The 16,724-nt window shown below is 44.3% G+C and overlaps 1 protein-coding gene across 2 annotated transcripts in view; it reads left to right on the top strand.

Moving 5' to 3' along the window:
* Fam151b (family with sequence similarity 151 member B) overlaps positions 1 to 16,724 on the top strand; it is a 49,205-nt gene that overhangs the window by 19,679 nt on the left and 12,802 nt on the right. The window contains exon 6 of one of the 2 annotated variants that reach the window (XM_017803240.2): positions 8,946 to 9,109. The exons of the other annotated variant lie outside the window; for it this stretch is intronic. Coding sequence (XP_017658729.1) covers positions 8,946 to 9,109 — 164 coding nt within the window. The remainder of the gene's footprint in view (positions 1 to 8,945; positions 9,110 to 16,724) is intronic. 2 annotated transcript variants of the gene reach the window in all.

Raw genomic sequence — 16,724 nt, 5'->3', positions numbered from 1 at the left:
GCACCACCCACAGTGGGCTGGGCCCTCCCACATTGCTGAATAATCAAGAAGATGCCCCAAAGATAATAGCCACAGATCAGTTCAATGGAGGCAATTCACCAATTGAGGCTCTCTCTAGGTGTGTCAAGTTGACCCTAAAGCTATCCAACATACATGACAAAATTTATCTTTTAAAAATTGATAGAAGAGCTAAGAAGATGACTCAATGGGTAAAAGTGCTTTCTGTGCAAACCTGACAACCTGAGTTTGGCTCCTCAGAACCCATGTAATAGCCTGGTACAGTAGAAACTCCTAGACCAGGACAGAGTGGTAAAGGGATCCTGTCTCAAACAAGGTAAAAAGACCAGGATGGATACCTAAAGTTGTCCTCTGATATCCACAGACACATGTGTCAGCACCCACACACAAACATGAGTATATACATACACTCACACATCACATCACACAAAACACACACACATACAATCGACAGCAGTCTAAAATTCAACATTGAGGGACTGATTTAAAACTGTTAAAGTTATATTTACAAAGAATTGCTAATAACTAGGAAATCAACTCAGGAAAAAACATTAAATGACATGAGGGTTTCTGTAGTACAAAGTGAACTACAAAACACAAAATTGTGAAGAAACTATAGCAAACTGTTGACATAGTGAAGTCTATCTGATTGGAATATAGCTGTCATTACAGTGGACCTTCCAAATCTCCTACAATGTGTGTGTCCTTTTTTGTTTTCTTGGTTTTTTTTTTGTTTTTTTTTTTTGTTTTTTGTCTTTTTGAGACAGGGTCTCCCTGTTGCCCCAGCTGGCCTGGAAATAGCTCTGTAGACCAGGCTGGCCTTGAACTCAGAAAGATCTTCCAGCCTCTGCCTCCCGAATGCTGGGACTAAAGGGGTGTGCCACCACGCCCAGCCTGTGTATCCTTTTTAATTCTAAGAAAAAAGAATGTAACAGATGCAGTACATCAGTCAGTGAAACTAAGAATCCAGCATCCTTTCCCTCCTTCCTTTCTGTAGTGCCTGGGATCAGATTCAGGGCTTTGGCCTCTGGACAAGTGCTCTACCCCGGAGCTACACCGTTAGTCCCCACTCTCCCCGTTACAGGCAATATGGGCAGAGGCAAAGGCACAGCTCCACTCTATCTCCCACAGTACCCTGAAATGTTCCCTTTTCCCTTAGATTCCTTCATTCAGGCCAAACTAGGATTTGTGGCTTCACTACAAGAAAAGAATTCCAGAATGACCCAGTATGAACCAGAGTGGCTAAGAAGGGGGATAGAGTGACCTTGGAATCTAGAGGTCTTCATTCCTTCCTTGGAATCTAGAGCTCTTCATTCCTTCTTTGATTAATGAACTCATTCTTCACATAGGCCCTCAAAGTCTTCCACATTCTTCCAAAAACCCATCTCTAAAGACCCAGGAGAGAATGTAGTGTCAGAGAAGATGGAGAAAACCAGCTCAGGAAGACAGGGAGGCTCACAGAAGTTCCAATCCCCTGACTCTGAAAGAGGTCAAAGAAAAAGGGAAAAGCAAGAAGAAGAGAGGAATAGTCAGGACAGAGCAGGAAAAAGAGAAGGTGTGTGTGCAAAGCCAGAGGTGAGAAGAGAGGGCTCAGTAGAAGTGGGGAGGCCTTGCTCTGACTGGGTGACATCATTGTGGTTCTCAACAACCCCACAGAAGCCCTCTGGATAGGAGGGAGATTTTCAAAGATGTCTGCCTTGAGAAGCTAGAGCTAATACAAGTAGAAGGGGTCCACAAGGTCAACTGAAGAACCTTACCATGTGGGTTTTTGGAGGAATGTGGAAGACTTTGGAAGTTTGGGCTAGAAAAGTGGTTGACTGCTGTAAGAAGAGCTTAACAGGCCATTCTAGTAGGTACCTGGAAGAACAATGTAGTCTAGTAGGTGCTGAGAACAATGTAGTTCCAGAAGGAAATAAGGGCTTAAGCAGGAATTAGGATATTTTGGCAAAGAGTCTAACTGGAGTCTGCCCACAGCCAAAATGCTATGAGGCTAAGTTGAAAAGCAATGGACTAATTTCTTTTGTGGAGGATATTTCAAGGTACCTTAACATAGAAATGTTGGTGTGGCTATTAATGGTGAATATTATGCAGATCTACAGTGAAAAAGAGAAAATGGGGCAGAAAGAAATGCAGAATGTACAGTTTGGATTGAAAAAGAACAGTAGGAAGATTAATGTTGGAGCTGAAGGAGAGGATCCCTTTGATAAGGAGAATAAAGTGATTAAGGAGAGGCCTAGATATTTGCACTTAAATAATGGAGAGAGTGCCTCCAGGGCAAGACCACACCCAGCTAATCCTCCAACTTCTGAAAGGAAAATGCTGCAGGGGTTTTCTACTCCTATAAGACCTCAACAAAGAAAAGCTTCAAAAGTGGATCAAGGGTCCTTCCCAAACTTGCAGCCAAACTTGGCAGTGTCATTCACCTGGTGCTGGCTTTAGAGGCATGAAAGATCCAAGAGTGAAGGGATCATTGGTTCTTCTCTGCAGTTTCAGAGAGCCACCGAGGCCAAGTAGTGAGCAGCAGGGATTCCTCTGCATAAAGAAGGCCTTGATAGGCCATTTTGTGAAGCTGTGAAGGCAAAGCCTGGTTAGCAGTGGAGACATGAAGAAGATGTTCATGGTGCAAAGCTGTGAGACATCTACCCAAGAAGAGCTGCATACAGGGAGTGGTACCAGCCTGAGAGAGAGAGATGTATGTTGCACACAGCAAAGCTGGAGAGGCTGAGCCATCTAAGCCCTTTGAAAGTAAAGTCTCAGAAGTCAGACTTGGAGCTACTGGATTTGGTGTTTGCCCTGCTGGTTTTCAGTCTTGTTTTAGTCCAGTATTTCCTCCCTATGCCTCTATTCCTCCCTTTTGGAATGGGAATGTGTATTTGATTCTACTGTATGTTGGAAGTATGTAATTTGTCTTTTGATTTTACGGGCTTACAGTTAAGATATTGCCCTGAGTCTCAGAGGAGATTTTGGACTGTGGACTTTTGAATATTATCAAGACTAGTAAAGACTATGGAGACTTTTAAGATTGTACTAAATGCATTTTGAATTTTATATGGTCATGAGCCTATGGGGGCCTGAGAGTGGAATGTGATGATTTGAATGAGAATGTCCCCCATTGACTCCAAGTATTCAAACATTTTTGTCTCCAGTTGGTGGCACTGTTGTGGGAGGTCTTAGAAGGTGTAGCCATGCTAGAGGAAGCATGTCACAGAGAGCAGGCTTAGAGAGTTTTTAATCCTTGCTGGATCTCAAGTTGCTTTCTGTTTCCTGTGCCTGCTAAAGATGTGAGAACCTAGCTGCTTCTCCTACTCAAGTCAGTTCTACTGCTGTGCCTCCCGCCATGATGGACTCTTGCCCCTTTGGAACCATATCCTTTTATAAGTTCTCTTGGTCACAGTGTTTTATCATAGCAACAGAAAAGTAACTAATTCAGGTGTACTCCTTCCCTTTCCTGAGGAATGTCTTAATGGTAGTGAGGAAATATCCACTGAACTGTTTTAAAATCATTTCTGCCCGGGCATGGTGACGCATGCCTGTAGTCCCAGCACTTGGGAGGCAGAGGCAGGCAGATCTCTGTAAGTTCAAGGCCAGCCTGGTCTACATAGTGAATTCCAGGACAGCTGGGGCTACAGGGAGACCCTGTCTCAAAAAGACCAAAATAAATAAATAAATAAAAAATCATTTCTGTAGCAAGTTCTACAAATTTCAAAACATTATCAATATTAAATGTGCAACAAAACTTGTATAAAATCACTAAAACAGATATATTATGGTTTCGAGCAGCAGCAAGCAGTGCTGTTGATTTCAGGGCAGTTTTTGGATTGTGCCATTTCTCTTTTGTTCATTATTGACACCACCCTTGGCATTTTGTTATCATTAGTAAGTTTTCATGCTGGGATTTCAGTATTGCTGCAGAGTGGTAATGGTTAAAGTAAGATTTCAGAATTCATTAAAAAAGATTTTTGTTTGCTCAAATACATTTTAGATCAGGATTGACAAAGATACTGTTGTAAGATGATACCTTGCATTCTTTATTGTGTGAAATGTTTTTGTTGATAATCAAGTAACATTTCACAAGATGTTCTATAGCAATTATGTTTACTGCTTAGAATAAAAATGTGCAGATTAGTTTAGAAAAAAATTATTACATATTTATTTTTAAAAATTTAGGTATTTCTATTGAAATTTTGGGAATTTCATACCATATATTTTGATGCTATTGAGACCTCTCCCCACCTACATCTCCTTTACTAACCCTGCCCAGTTTCATGTCCTCTGTTTTTCTTTAAGGCCTAATGAGTGAATGCAGTGGGGAGGGTCATAGAACAACTTATGGAAATCAGTTCTCTCCTTCTACCATGTGAATCCCAGGAATTGAACTAAGGTATTCAGCCTTGGCAGCAAGCACCTTTACCCACTGAGCTACCTTGCTAGCCCATATTTTATTCATGAGGCATTTGTAAATGGACTTCCTTTCATATTTATTTATTTATTTATTTATTTGTATGAGTGCTTTACCTGCATGCATATAAGTGCACACATGTTGTCCATGGAGTCCGGAAGAGGATGTCAGATCCCATGGAACTGGAGTTAACCACTATGTGGGTGCTGGGAACTGAATTTGGGTCCTCTGCAACAGCAGCCAGTACTCTTAATTGTTGAACCATCTTTCCAGCACTCATATTTTATTTTTTTGACTAATTTATTGTTGGCATTTATGGCTTTTTGTTCATCTTGTTGTTGGTGCCCTTCTCTTGCCCCACCCCCACCTCCCTTCTGCTGTCCCTTTCCTGCCCTGAGTGGCCCCCCTTCTGCTTTCATATCATATGTATTCTATTATCCTCTTCTCCCTTTTCCCCCTATCATGGTCACCTTTCTAGTTTTATGACCCATGCTCCCCTACACACATAATAACTAAAATCTAGGATCCTCGAATGAGAGAAAATGTGTGGTATTTGTCTGTTATGTGATAATATTCCTGGAGAGATGTGAACAGTCATCTACTTACCCCAGGTAAGGAGCCAAATGACAGAACAGAATAACACCACCACCAAAGTTTATTGTGGTTACATAACAGGAGCATAGGTGGGGGGTTTCTTACAGGAACAACTCAAAGGCAGCTATAATCACCAAAACTCCACCCCAGCCTGGGTGATGACTCACAACAGTGAAACCCTGAAGCCCTCTGCATGACTTTCAGGCAGCTGAATTGGCTGGAGAGCCTCCTCCACTGAGTAGTCTTACTGCTTATATGACCTTAGGGAGGGAGGAGCCCTGTGATTCTGATAAGTTCCTGAGGAGTGTGTTGTTTACTTTCCCAGTCTTACCAAGTCTCCCTTTAGAACTTCCTGGGTCCTAGGAAGCTTTCTTTGGGGATGAGATACTTCAGTGTGGAGGAAATTGCCATGCAGCATTGTCTTTCTGAATCTGAGATACCTCCCTGTGTATTGTCAGCTCCATTTTCCTACAAGCATCATGACTTCATTTTTCTTTGTGGCTGAATAAAAAACCCCATCATGTATATGTAACACTTTTTTTTACCATCTGTCAATGGACATTGTGGCTGGCTCTATTTTCATGCTGTTGTGAATATTACAGCAATACACATGGATGTGCACATATCTGTGGTGGGATATAGAGTCCTTTGGGAATAAGGCCAAGCGTGATATAGCTGGGGTGTATGGTAGTTCTTCAAGTGTTTTGAGCAACATCCACATCAGTTTCCTTAGTGGCTACACAGCACTGCCTCCCTGGAGAATGGGTTTCTCCTCCACCTTTGCTTCAGGGAGAAAACCTGCAGAGGTGGGGCAGTCAGGTTAGTTGGAGGCAGGAAAGATTTGACCCAGGTGGGGGCGCCCTCAGGTCGTTCGATGAGGCCCCGCCAGGTCACGATGTATGGGATCTGGTCCTGGTGTCCTGTCTGAGGGCGAAAGACGTATTCCTCTACCCTGGAAATCAAACTTAGATTAAAAGTCCCTTCAGGTGGCCACCCGACATTTAAGGAGGGCCAATCTACTGAACACAAGGTTGTCCATTTTTTCTTTTTTATATCTACGCTATTGTTATGAGCGATTGCCTTGACGTCCCCCCAGGGGACTAGCGTAAGGTCCAGGGGCGTTGCCCATAGTGCTTGTCAGTCCCGTCTGTTTCGTCAACAAAGAAATTAGAGCAAAAAAGCACGAGACACAAGAATGACACAGACAGACAGAGGGCCCAAAATAAACTGCCACGGCTTTCAGATGGTCTGGGCTCTCGGCCATGTGAATTCCCTGCCTCAATTATGCCAAAGACTGTACAGATAGGACGCACGTGTCCCAACAGGGTCGCGTGGTCCTCTGAGGTTTCAGACGGACTATTGTCCTGGTGGGGTTTCCGGTGAGGAATACCCACCCCGACGAGGATGGGGACGTCTCCCAATTCCTCCAGGTCGCTACACTAACGTTCCAGCAACAAGAAAAACTGAGATCAGATGGTCACGACCAAAGTATAAGTGTAGAGAAGACAAGCACACACAATTTTACAAAAACTTACCCGGCCAGTTGATCACAAACCTTTTGGGGTTGGTTCCTCTCAGGGGTCTCTGGGGGAATCCAGGGAGAACCCCCAAATGTTACACCTCATCCACTGGACCCCAAAAAGATCACCGAGGACCCAACACACCAAAATGCAAAAGCAAGGGTTTATGGTTTATTCGGGCTTAAGCTCGGGCTCTCAGACCTCACCAATGCAGCGGATCTGTGCTGAGAGCCTGGAGTAAGGGAGAGTGTAGTCTTTTATAAGTTTTAGACAAAGGGAGGAGGGGGATTCTGAAGTTACATTTTTGGTTGGTTTAAGGAGCCAGTGCGCGCCAACATAATTTTGAACTGATTGGACATATAGAGTACAGATCTGGAGGTTTTCCATTGGTGGGTGCTGTTCTCAGGGTTGTGGAATGTGCTGACTGTCACCTGTGGGGTCAGGAGTCTCCTTATAGGGCAGTTTTGTGTCCGGGCTTGCCTAATCTATAGTTTCTTAGAGGGGAGGAGGAGGGAGCAGCAGGGGGGGAGGGTCAGGGCATGTTTAAAGCAGTAAGCTATGAAGGCAATTAGTGGGGGCTCTGAGGAGGGTCTCAGGGTCCTACATTCCCCCCTTGTCTTGTGACTGGGGAACCCAATCATGGGTTCTGATTGGCCAGTGCACAGGTATCTGGGGGGGCTGTACTGAGAGGCATGTAGACTTATCTCTGAACCATAAGTTGGATGGTGCCCAACCTATCTTTCATGAACTGTACTAATTTATTGAGGATTTGTGTTACTTGCAGGAAGTCTGCCACTAGCCAACAAGCAGTTCAATATCAGTAATAGGTCAGCAGGAAGGATCCCGCCCAGTTTCTAGATTGGTGATTGTCCAAGTAACCTGCACAGGCATATGAGGATTTGTGTTACTTGCAGGAAGGCTGCCACTAGCCGACAAGCAGTTCAATATCAGTAATAGACAGGTTAGCAGGAAGGATCCCGTCGAATGCAAAGCTTGAATGGATTCAAAGGATGTGGGGATGCTGTCCAGGTGTCTCCCTTGTAACTTTCTGGGATTGCAAGAGGGTCGGCTGGTTTTACGTGGGAGTGGTGTACCCAAGCCGCGATGCTGTCCACTTTGAGTGCGGTGGGGGTGGTTAAGAGAATCATGAAGGGGCCCTTCCATCGCGGCTCAAGGTTTTTCCATTGGTGTCTGTGGATGAAGACCCACTCGCCGGGCTTGAACCTGTGGGGTTGAGGGGGAACAGCGGCTTCGTTAAGAGCCCTGAGTTGTGGCCACACCTGTTGATGGGTTAGCTGCAACCGTTGGAGGGAGTCCAGTATATCCTGGTCTCCCAAGGTCGATACCAGATCAGTTTGAAGGCTGGGTATCATAGGAGGGGGATTTCCATACATGATTTCAAAGGGGGTCAGACCCATCTGGTATGGGGTGTTTCTTATTCTAAAGAGGGCAAAGGGGAGGAGAGTCACCCAGTCTGCACCAGTCTCTAAAGCTAATTTAGTTAAGGTCTCTTTTAGAGTTCTATTCATTCTTTCTACTTGTCCTGAACTCTGGGGTCTATAAGCACAATGTAATTTCCAATCGGCCCCCAGTGCAGTGGCTATTCCCTGGCTTACCTGAGAGACAAAGGCTGGCCCATTATCTGATCCGATCGTAGTTGGAAAACCATACCTGCGTAGGATTTCTTTGATTAGCTTCTTGGCTACCACGTGTGCAGTTTCATGTTTGCTGGGTAGACTTCAGTCCATCCAGAGAAGGTGTCTATGAACACTAGTAAATATTTATATCCAAATTTTCCTTGTTTCATTTCAGTGAAATCAATTTCCCAATACATACCCGGTCGTGTCCCTCTGCTTCTGGATCCAGGGTTAGCATGGGACGGAGCTGAGTTGGTTAACTGGCAGGCATCACAATGCCTGACAATTTTTTCAATAGCTTGGTTTCCTTCCTGAATTTTAACTTTGGCCCTTCTTAGTAAGTCTTGCATCCTCCGGGTGCCCATATGTGATGCTTGATGTATTTTCTTGACCAATCTTACACCTAAATTCTGAGGTAAGATAACTTTCCCTTCCATTGTCCTCCACCAGCCCTCTAGGCATTGAGTCATAGGGAGAGTTTGTATCCAGGCTAAGTCCTTGGGGCTATAGTGGGGAGTTTTAGGCAGTTCCCTTGCTCCAGGATCAACAAGAATGGGCAAGATCGTGTTGGTGGCCTGGGCAGTGGATTATGACTAGTTTTGTTGGGCCCCAGAGAGCTTGCAGGAGGTCTAAGATCTCTTGTTCATTTTTAATAGTTTTTCCCTATGCAGTGAGGAGACCTCTCTCTTGATAGATGGCCCCATGAATGTGGGCAGCGGCAAATGCGTATCTACTGTCTGTGTAGACATTGAGTCTTTTTCCCTTGCCCATTTCTAGGGCTTTACTAAGTGCAATCAACTCAGCTTTTTGGGCCGAAGTACCTGTTGACAGAGGCTCAGCCCAAATGACGCTCGAGGTAGTTGTGACCGCTCCCCCAGCATGCCTTTTACCATTTCTGATGAAGCTGCTTCCATCCGTATACCAGGTTTCTTCGGCGTCAGGTAAGGGGACATCCTTCAAGTCCGGCCGGATGCAGTGCACTTGTGCCAGAATCTCAGTACAGTCGTGAAGTGGGTCTCCGAGATCTGGGTCTGGCAACAGCATGGCTGGGTTTAAGGCTGTTGGTACCTGGAAGGTGATCCTGAGTGGGTTTAAGAGCAGAGCTTGATAATGAGTCAGACGGGCACTGCTCAGCCAGCGATCCAGGGGTTGCTTGAGCACTCCCTCGAGGGCATGAGGGGTCGCCGCAAGCAGGTCCTGTCCCAAAGTTAATTTGTTAGCATCCTTAACCAGCAGAGCTACTGCAGCTATAATTTGCAGGCAAGGGGGCCACCCAGCTGCTACGGGGTCTAGTTTTTTTGATAAGTAGTCAATAGGTCTCTTCCAGGGGCCTACCCTCTGGGTGAGGACTCCCTTTGCAATACCTCTATGTTCATCCACATATAGATAGACAGAAAGGTTTGTTTACATCTGGCAGTCCCAAAGCATGGGCCTCTAAGAGCTTGTGTTTTAGGGTTTCAAAGGCCTCTTGTCTTTCTTGTGTCCAGCTGAAGTCCTGTCCTTCTTTGGTGGCCTCATATAGGGGGTTTGCAATTTCAGCAAACCCTAAAATCCAGAGGTGACAACCCCGCAGTGCCCAGGAACTCCCTCACCTGCTTTTTGGAGGTTGGTGCAGGTATCTTTAGCACAGTTTCCTTGCAGGCCTTAGTCAACCACCGCTGCCCTTCCTTAAGAATGTATCCTAGATAGGTCACTTCTTGTAGACATATCTGAGGTTTTTTTGCTGAGGCCCGGTATCCTAATTCTCCAAGTATGTGGAGTAAGTCCTCAGTACCCTTTAGGCAGGACTTCTGGTCTGGCGCCGCAACCAATAAGTCATCTACATATTGTAACAGACTTATGTTGGGGTGTTGGGCTCTGTACTCACCCAGATCTTCATGTAAAGCCTCATCAAATATAGTTGGAGAGTTCTTAAATCCTTGAGGCAATCGTGTCCAAGTCAGCTGGCCATTGATTCCTGCCTCCGGATCATGCCATTCGAAAGCGAAGTAGGGCTGACTAGTGCTAGTGGCAGGCTGAAAAAGGCATCTTTGAGATCCAGAACTGTATACCATTGCCGATCTGGTGGCAAGGTACTGAACAACATATAAGGATTGGGGACAGTGGGGTGAATGTCAATGGCTCTTTTATTTACCTCTCTTAAATCTTGTACTGATCTATAGTCCCCAGTTTGGGGCTTTTTGACAGGCAGGAGTGGGGTGTTCCAGGCCGACTGGATCGGTCTCAGTATTCCTCGTTCCACCAACCTTTTAATGTGTGGCGTAATTCCACACTTTGCCTCTAGGGGCATAGGATACTGGCACACTTTAACAGGGTCTGCTCCCGCTTTGAGTTCAACATATATGGGGGGCCTGTGTCCCGCCAGTCCCATACCCCCTGTTTCTGCCCAAGCTTGGGGAAATCTTTGGAGCCACTTGGCTATCTCAGGATTGGGTTGAATCGGCTCTTGATGTAGTCTATATTCCTCGGTTAGGTCATTGGTGACTAGGACCTGAATTGGTGCCCCATCGCGGGCAAGGTGGCTCCTTTAGCTGTGAAGTGGATTTGTGCTCTCATTTTTGACAATAAGTCTCTGCCCAGAAGTGGATAGGGACATTCTGGGATTACTAGAAACAAATGGGATACCTGGTCCTTCCCTAAATCTACTGTTCTTCCGGTAGTCCATGAGTAGGGTTTTGTTCCTCTGGCCCCCTGTACCCATGTATTTCTGGAGGAAACTGGCCCTCTTGGCTCCAATAGAACTGAATTCTGGGCACCAGTATCTACCATAAACTCAATTGGTTTCCCCTCTATTTTCAGGGTTACCCTGGGCTCAGGGAGGGGACCTGAGCCCCGTCTCCCCTAGTCACTGTCTTCACCCGGTAATACCTTGGCTGATTTCTTGTTTTTCTTAGGGCAGTCCCTTACCCAATGTCCTTCTTCCTTACAGTATGCACACTGATTCTTTCCTACTCTGTGCCATGGTCTGGATCCTGCTGATGAGCTCTCTCCATACTGGGGGTTGGTTGCCAATAATATCTCTCTGAGGTCTCTTTTGTGGCGGGCTTGCTGTCTCTCCAGGACCCTAGTCAGACTTGCTTCCTGTCTTTTTTCCCTCTTTTCTTCCTTTTGTTCCACTGTCTCCCTTCTATTATACACCTTTTCCGCCACTGCTATTAAGTCCCTAAGGTTCTTTTCTCCTAGTCTATCTAGAGACTGTAGCTTTTTCTTGATGTCAGAGGCTGCCTGGTTAATGAAAGCAAACATCACAGTTTGAGCCGATTCCTCTGCTTCTGGGTCATATGGAGTGTACTGCCGTAAGGCGTCTTGTAACTCCTCTAAGTATGCAGCCAGGCTCTCTTTGGGCTCCTGCCTGACATCATAGACCTTAGACATATTGGCGGGTTTTCTAGCTGCCACCTTGAGACCTGCTAACAGAGTCTGGCGATAGACCAGGATCCTCTCCTTACCTTCTGCCATGTTGTAATCCCAGTTGGGATGGCTAGGGGGAAAACTGGCATTAATGATGCCTGGATCAGTAGTAGGATCTCTGGTGGGGCCTGGAACCAATTTCCGGGCTGCCTCCAGCATCCTGTTTTGCTCCTCAGTGATGAACAGGACACTTAGAAGCTGATGGCAGTCGTCCCAGGTGGGCTGGTGAGTGAAAAGAACAGTTTCTAATAGGTTAATCAAGTCCCTTGGGTTTTCAGAGAAAGTCGCATTCTGCGAACACCAATTGTAAAGGTCATTGGTGGCAAAAGGCCAATAATGAAAGGGCTGATTGCCCTCTCCATCTGGAGGCCTGGCTGGCCAAAGGGGGAGGACAACAGTGTCAGGCTGTAGAGTCGCCCCCTTCCACCTCCGTGTGGCCTGCGCAGGTCCTCCCAGAAGCAGTGGTGGCGCCTCAGGGTCAGGGGGCCCAGCCTGCACTCCCTGCGCCGCTTGTGAAATCCTCCAATAAGTGTTCTTTTTTTCCTACATCCTCTCTAGCATTTGTTATTTGTGTTCTTGGGGTAAGATGGAATCTCAAAGTAGTTTTGTTTTTAATGGGAAATATACCAATTTCACTTTATTAGCTTAGTGAATTGAGGAGGGGAAGGGGATTGAGGTCAGTGTGGAGGAAGAGGGTTCATGTTTGTGATAAGAATCCTTCACAACTCTATGTGGGAGCTGCAGAGATGGCTCAGTGGTTAAGAGCTCTGACTGCTCTTGCAGAGGACCCGGGTTCCATTCCCAGCACCCACATGGCAGCTAGCAACTATCAGTAAATTTCAGTTCCAGGGGATCCTACACCCTCTTCTGACCTCCATGGGCATTGTACAACATGGGTGCACTTACATACATGCAGGTAATACACCCATACACATAAAATAAAAATAATAAAATATTTTAAAAACTCTGATGCAGTGCTCTGTCACTTTGACTTCGCTACTTCACGTCCAGCAATACAAACACGGACAGTTCCTCAACCTCAACTTGCCTCCTGGTTTACTGTGATGAGGTCTATCAGGTTACCTTTTGGAGGAGTCATGCTGTCAAAACAAAATGTGTTAAGGTGTCAAACTGAGTTCTTTGAGCAGAGGTGTGATGTACATCTGTAAACCTAGTTAGCTTTGAATAGACCTGAGGCTAGGAATTGAATGAAACTCCTTTGCCTCTTCCAGGTCTAATTGTTTGTAAATATTTCAGAGCACTAAGGGTACACATTTGGGCCTTTTCTTCACACCTACATTTTTTATGAGGTGTTTGCAGTGCCTCAGTAGGCAATCTTTTGAAGGTCTGCACAACTTCAGTGGCCAAAAGTCATCTAGTCTCATTTTTTTTTGCATATTTTAATTGAATTTTTGTGTAGTTCACATACGTCCTAATCATCTTTATAGCCCCTTCCCCCTCTGCACCCTCATGCATCTGTCTATGTTAGGGCCTAGCAAGTCAAATTAGTGTCCCCTGACATTAGTGCAAGTTCATCCACTGGGTTCTAGTTGCCTATCTAGAGTCACTCTCTTGAGGAAAATCAGCTCTTCCTCACTGAACGGTAATCAGCTGCCCAATAGTTGTTTGGCTAAGATTGGGGCCTGCTGCCCATTTCGACAGTTCTGTGCCATGTTTTGTCTGAGTTTGCATGGGTCTTGTGCATGCTGTCACCATTGCTGTCAGTTCATATGAGCAAGGTCCCAGGATCCTGTAAGACTGTTTCCATGTGGTCATGCACCTCCTTTCCTGGCTCTTACAATCTTTCTGCCCCCTCTTCCACAGTGGTCCTTGAGCCCTGGGTTCATTGCCCTCTGTCGCATGAGGGGGATTCGTTGATGAAAATTGAGAGATGCATTAGTATTCTCTCCACCCCTTGCTCCACTGTGTTCCATGAGCCTTAAGTGTGGAGGTTCCATTGCAGATGTGTCACTTAGTGTTCAGCATTTCATACATTTAATTTCTGTGTGTGACCATTTGTAGAACTCTGTAATAGTCTCCATCTGTTGAAAAAAATGAGCTTCTTTGATAAGTGCTCTAGTCTCATTTATAAAGAGAGGGAATTTCCTGGATTCCTACCACATAGTGAACCTTGTGTGATAGGCAATCCTTGGACACTGTTCTTCCGGTTCAGACTTTCACTTGAATTGTCTTTTGAAGTGTGATCATTATAGACCCAAGACCAGCTGCAGGCTAGCTCAGAGTAGATTTAATTTGTACTTCTTTGATGGCTAAGTATGTTGAATAGTTTTAAGATATTATTGACTATTATTCTTTTGAGAATGATCTGTTCAGTCCAGTAGCTCAATAACTGATTGGAAGATTTAGGGTTTTGGTGTCTAATTTTTGCAGTTCTTCATGTATTTTAAATGTTAAGTCTGATGTGTAGCTGGCAATGAGTCTCATCTACCTTGTAGGCTATGTCTTCATTTGGCTGGTAGTTTCTTCTACTGTATTATAGGAGCTTTCAAATTTCATGTAATTCCATTTGTCAGTTCTTAGGGCTATTTCCTATGTTTTTAGAGATCTTTTCAGAAAGTTCTTGCCTATGCTGATAGCTTGAAGTATTTCCTTACATTTTCCTCTGTCAGTTTCAGAGCAAACTTTTCTGTTAGAACTGCCTTAGTGGTGGCCTAGGAGTTGCAGGGAATTGTGCTATTTTTTTCATTTGATTCTAGGAATTTTTAAATTTTCCTCCCACTGTACATTCAAAAGTGTATTTGTTCAGGGGCTACGGATGTTGGTAGAGTGCTTGCCTAGCATGCACAAAGCACTGGGTTTGATACTCAACTCCATATAACAGTATGCTAGTGCATGTCTCTACTGGAAGCAGGAGGAACAGAAGATCAAGGTCTTCCTTGGCTACATAGCAGATTCAAGGCCAGCCTGAGATACATGAGACTCAGTCTCAAAATAAATAAAATAATAAGTAGATAAAATACAAACAAAAGAACATTATTCAGCCTCCAAGTATAGATTCAATTTCTGTAGTTTCTCTTGCAGTTGATTTCTAGTTTTATTTCAGTGTGGTATGGTAAGTCATCAGGAATTATTTCAGTTTTTTTGTATTTATTAAGGTTTGCCTTGTGGCCTATAGTGTGATTGATTTTAGCAAAAGTTCCATCTGCCCCTGAGAAGAATATGTTCCCTGTCATTTGTGAGAGATATTGTGTGGATAGCTGTTGAATGTGATTGACCCATTGTGCTGGATAGCTTTAGTGTCAACTTGACACACTTGGGTTGAGGGAGCCTCAACTGGGGAATTGCCTTCATTGAACTGGCCTGTGGCCATGTTTGTGGGTCATCTTCTTGATTGTTGTGTGATATGAGAAGCCCCAGCCCACTGTGGGTGGTACCACCCCTGGGCAGGTGGGCCTATGTTACATAAGAAAGCAAGCTGAGCAAGGGCCAGGGGAGCAAGCCAGTAAGCAACATTCTTCCATGGCCTGTACTTCAGCTCCATCATCCAAGTTCCTGCCCTGAGTTCCTACCTTGGGCTCCCTGATGAACTGTGACCCGGGAGATGTAAGATAAAATAAACCCTTTCCTCCCCAGGTTGGTATTGGTCAGAGTATTTTGTCACAGCAATGGAGAGACAAACTAGGACACCCATACTCTTAGTTTAGCTCTGGTTTCTTTGCTGACTTTTCTGGTTTCTTTGCTGGCTGATTTTTCTGGCTAGAAGACCTATCTAAAATTGAGAAAAGTATTGAAGCGCCACTGTTATGTATCAGGACTTATTTGACCTCTCACACTTTTAGTGTTTGTTTTATGAAATTGGGAGCCCTAAAATTCAGTACATAAATGTTTATAACTGTTTTATGCCTTCTTAATGATTTGTTTTCTTTATTAACATGTGGAAGCCTTCTTTGTTTCTTTGATTTTTTTTTAATTTTTATTTTATTTATTTATTCATTTAACTATTTTAAGTGTATGCATGTATTGCCTGCATGTGAGGCCATCAGATCCCCTGGAATTGGAGTTTCAGACAGTTAACTGCCATGTGAGTGCTGGAATTCGAACATGGGTCTTCTGCAAGAACAGCTAGTGTTAACTGCTAAGCCATCACTCCAGCCCCTGATTTGTTTTTTAATCTCTTCTGACTAGGTTTGATTTCTCTGGGTGATTGTAAAAAATCAGTGGGGTTGTTCTCGGGGGGGGGGGGGAAGGGTGAAAATGATTCTGCTGTACTGATGTTGCTTGTAATTCATTGACTGTAGCTGAGTCTCTGTCTGTTCCTACCAGCAGGAGAAGCTGGGAAATGTAGCTCTTGTGTTGTATAACTTTATGAGACAGAATTCAGAGAATTATTATATAAGAAAAAAATGGAGAATGGGTAACTGACTAAAACTGCCAGCATCTGTAATGCAATTAAATGTATTGTTTGAGTCATGCTCTTTTATTTTCCCTTGAGTTATTTTTAATTTTCATTTTTTGTCTTTTTAAAAGTTTTATCAGAAAATTAGAAAATTTATAGCAAAATAAAGAGTACTGAAGAACAGTGTTATTATCTCATTCAGCATAGCTAACAAATCAGTATCCAGTCACGTCTGATTCCCACTACAATGGAATCAAAAAGGAATCCCAATCCTTACCATCACTGCCCCAAAAGGATGACACTTGTTGGATTCTTATGGAACACAGAAATGATTCTTGCTGGTTCAATTACATTTAATTTTCTAAATCAGTAATGTAGCAGTTCAAGAACAAAACAGAGCTCTGCTTCCCTGGGCCTGCAGGACCTACAGGCCTCTGTCAGAGTATAAGGGCTCTAGTGAGGGAAGGGAGGCTATGGGAGGGTGCCATCTGGGAAGTGGGTATATAGTTGAATGAGATGGTTTGGGATGTTCTGTGTAATATACACATAGACAAAAATTAACAAATTTTTCTAAATGTATTACATTTGAGAAGGAAGCATGGAAATTTACATCATGCTAATTAGTAGAGGTGATAAACAATACCACTGAAATCTGCCCGATGACTTTATAGACATACACAGGCGCCAAGGATCCAAGTGCAACCAATTATGACTAGTAATAATCAGATACATACATATTAGAGATGCAAGCATCAACATCTCAGTGTATTTTCTAAAATGAAATGGAC

Source organism: Nannospalax galili, unplaced genomic scaffold (assembly GCF_000622305.1).
Source record: "Nannospalax galili isolate Female #2095 unplaced genomic scaffold, S.galili_v1.0 scaffold45, whole genome shotgun sequence".
Taxonomy (NCBI): domain Eukaryota; kingdom Metazoa; phylum Chordata; class Mammalia; order Rodentia; family Spalacidae; genus Nannospalax; species Nannospalax galili.
Note: the sequence above shows the minus strand (reverse complement) of the source record. Positions and strands in the feature narration are given on the sequence as shown.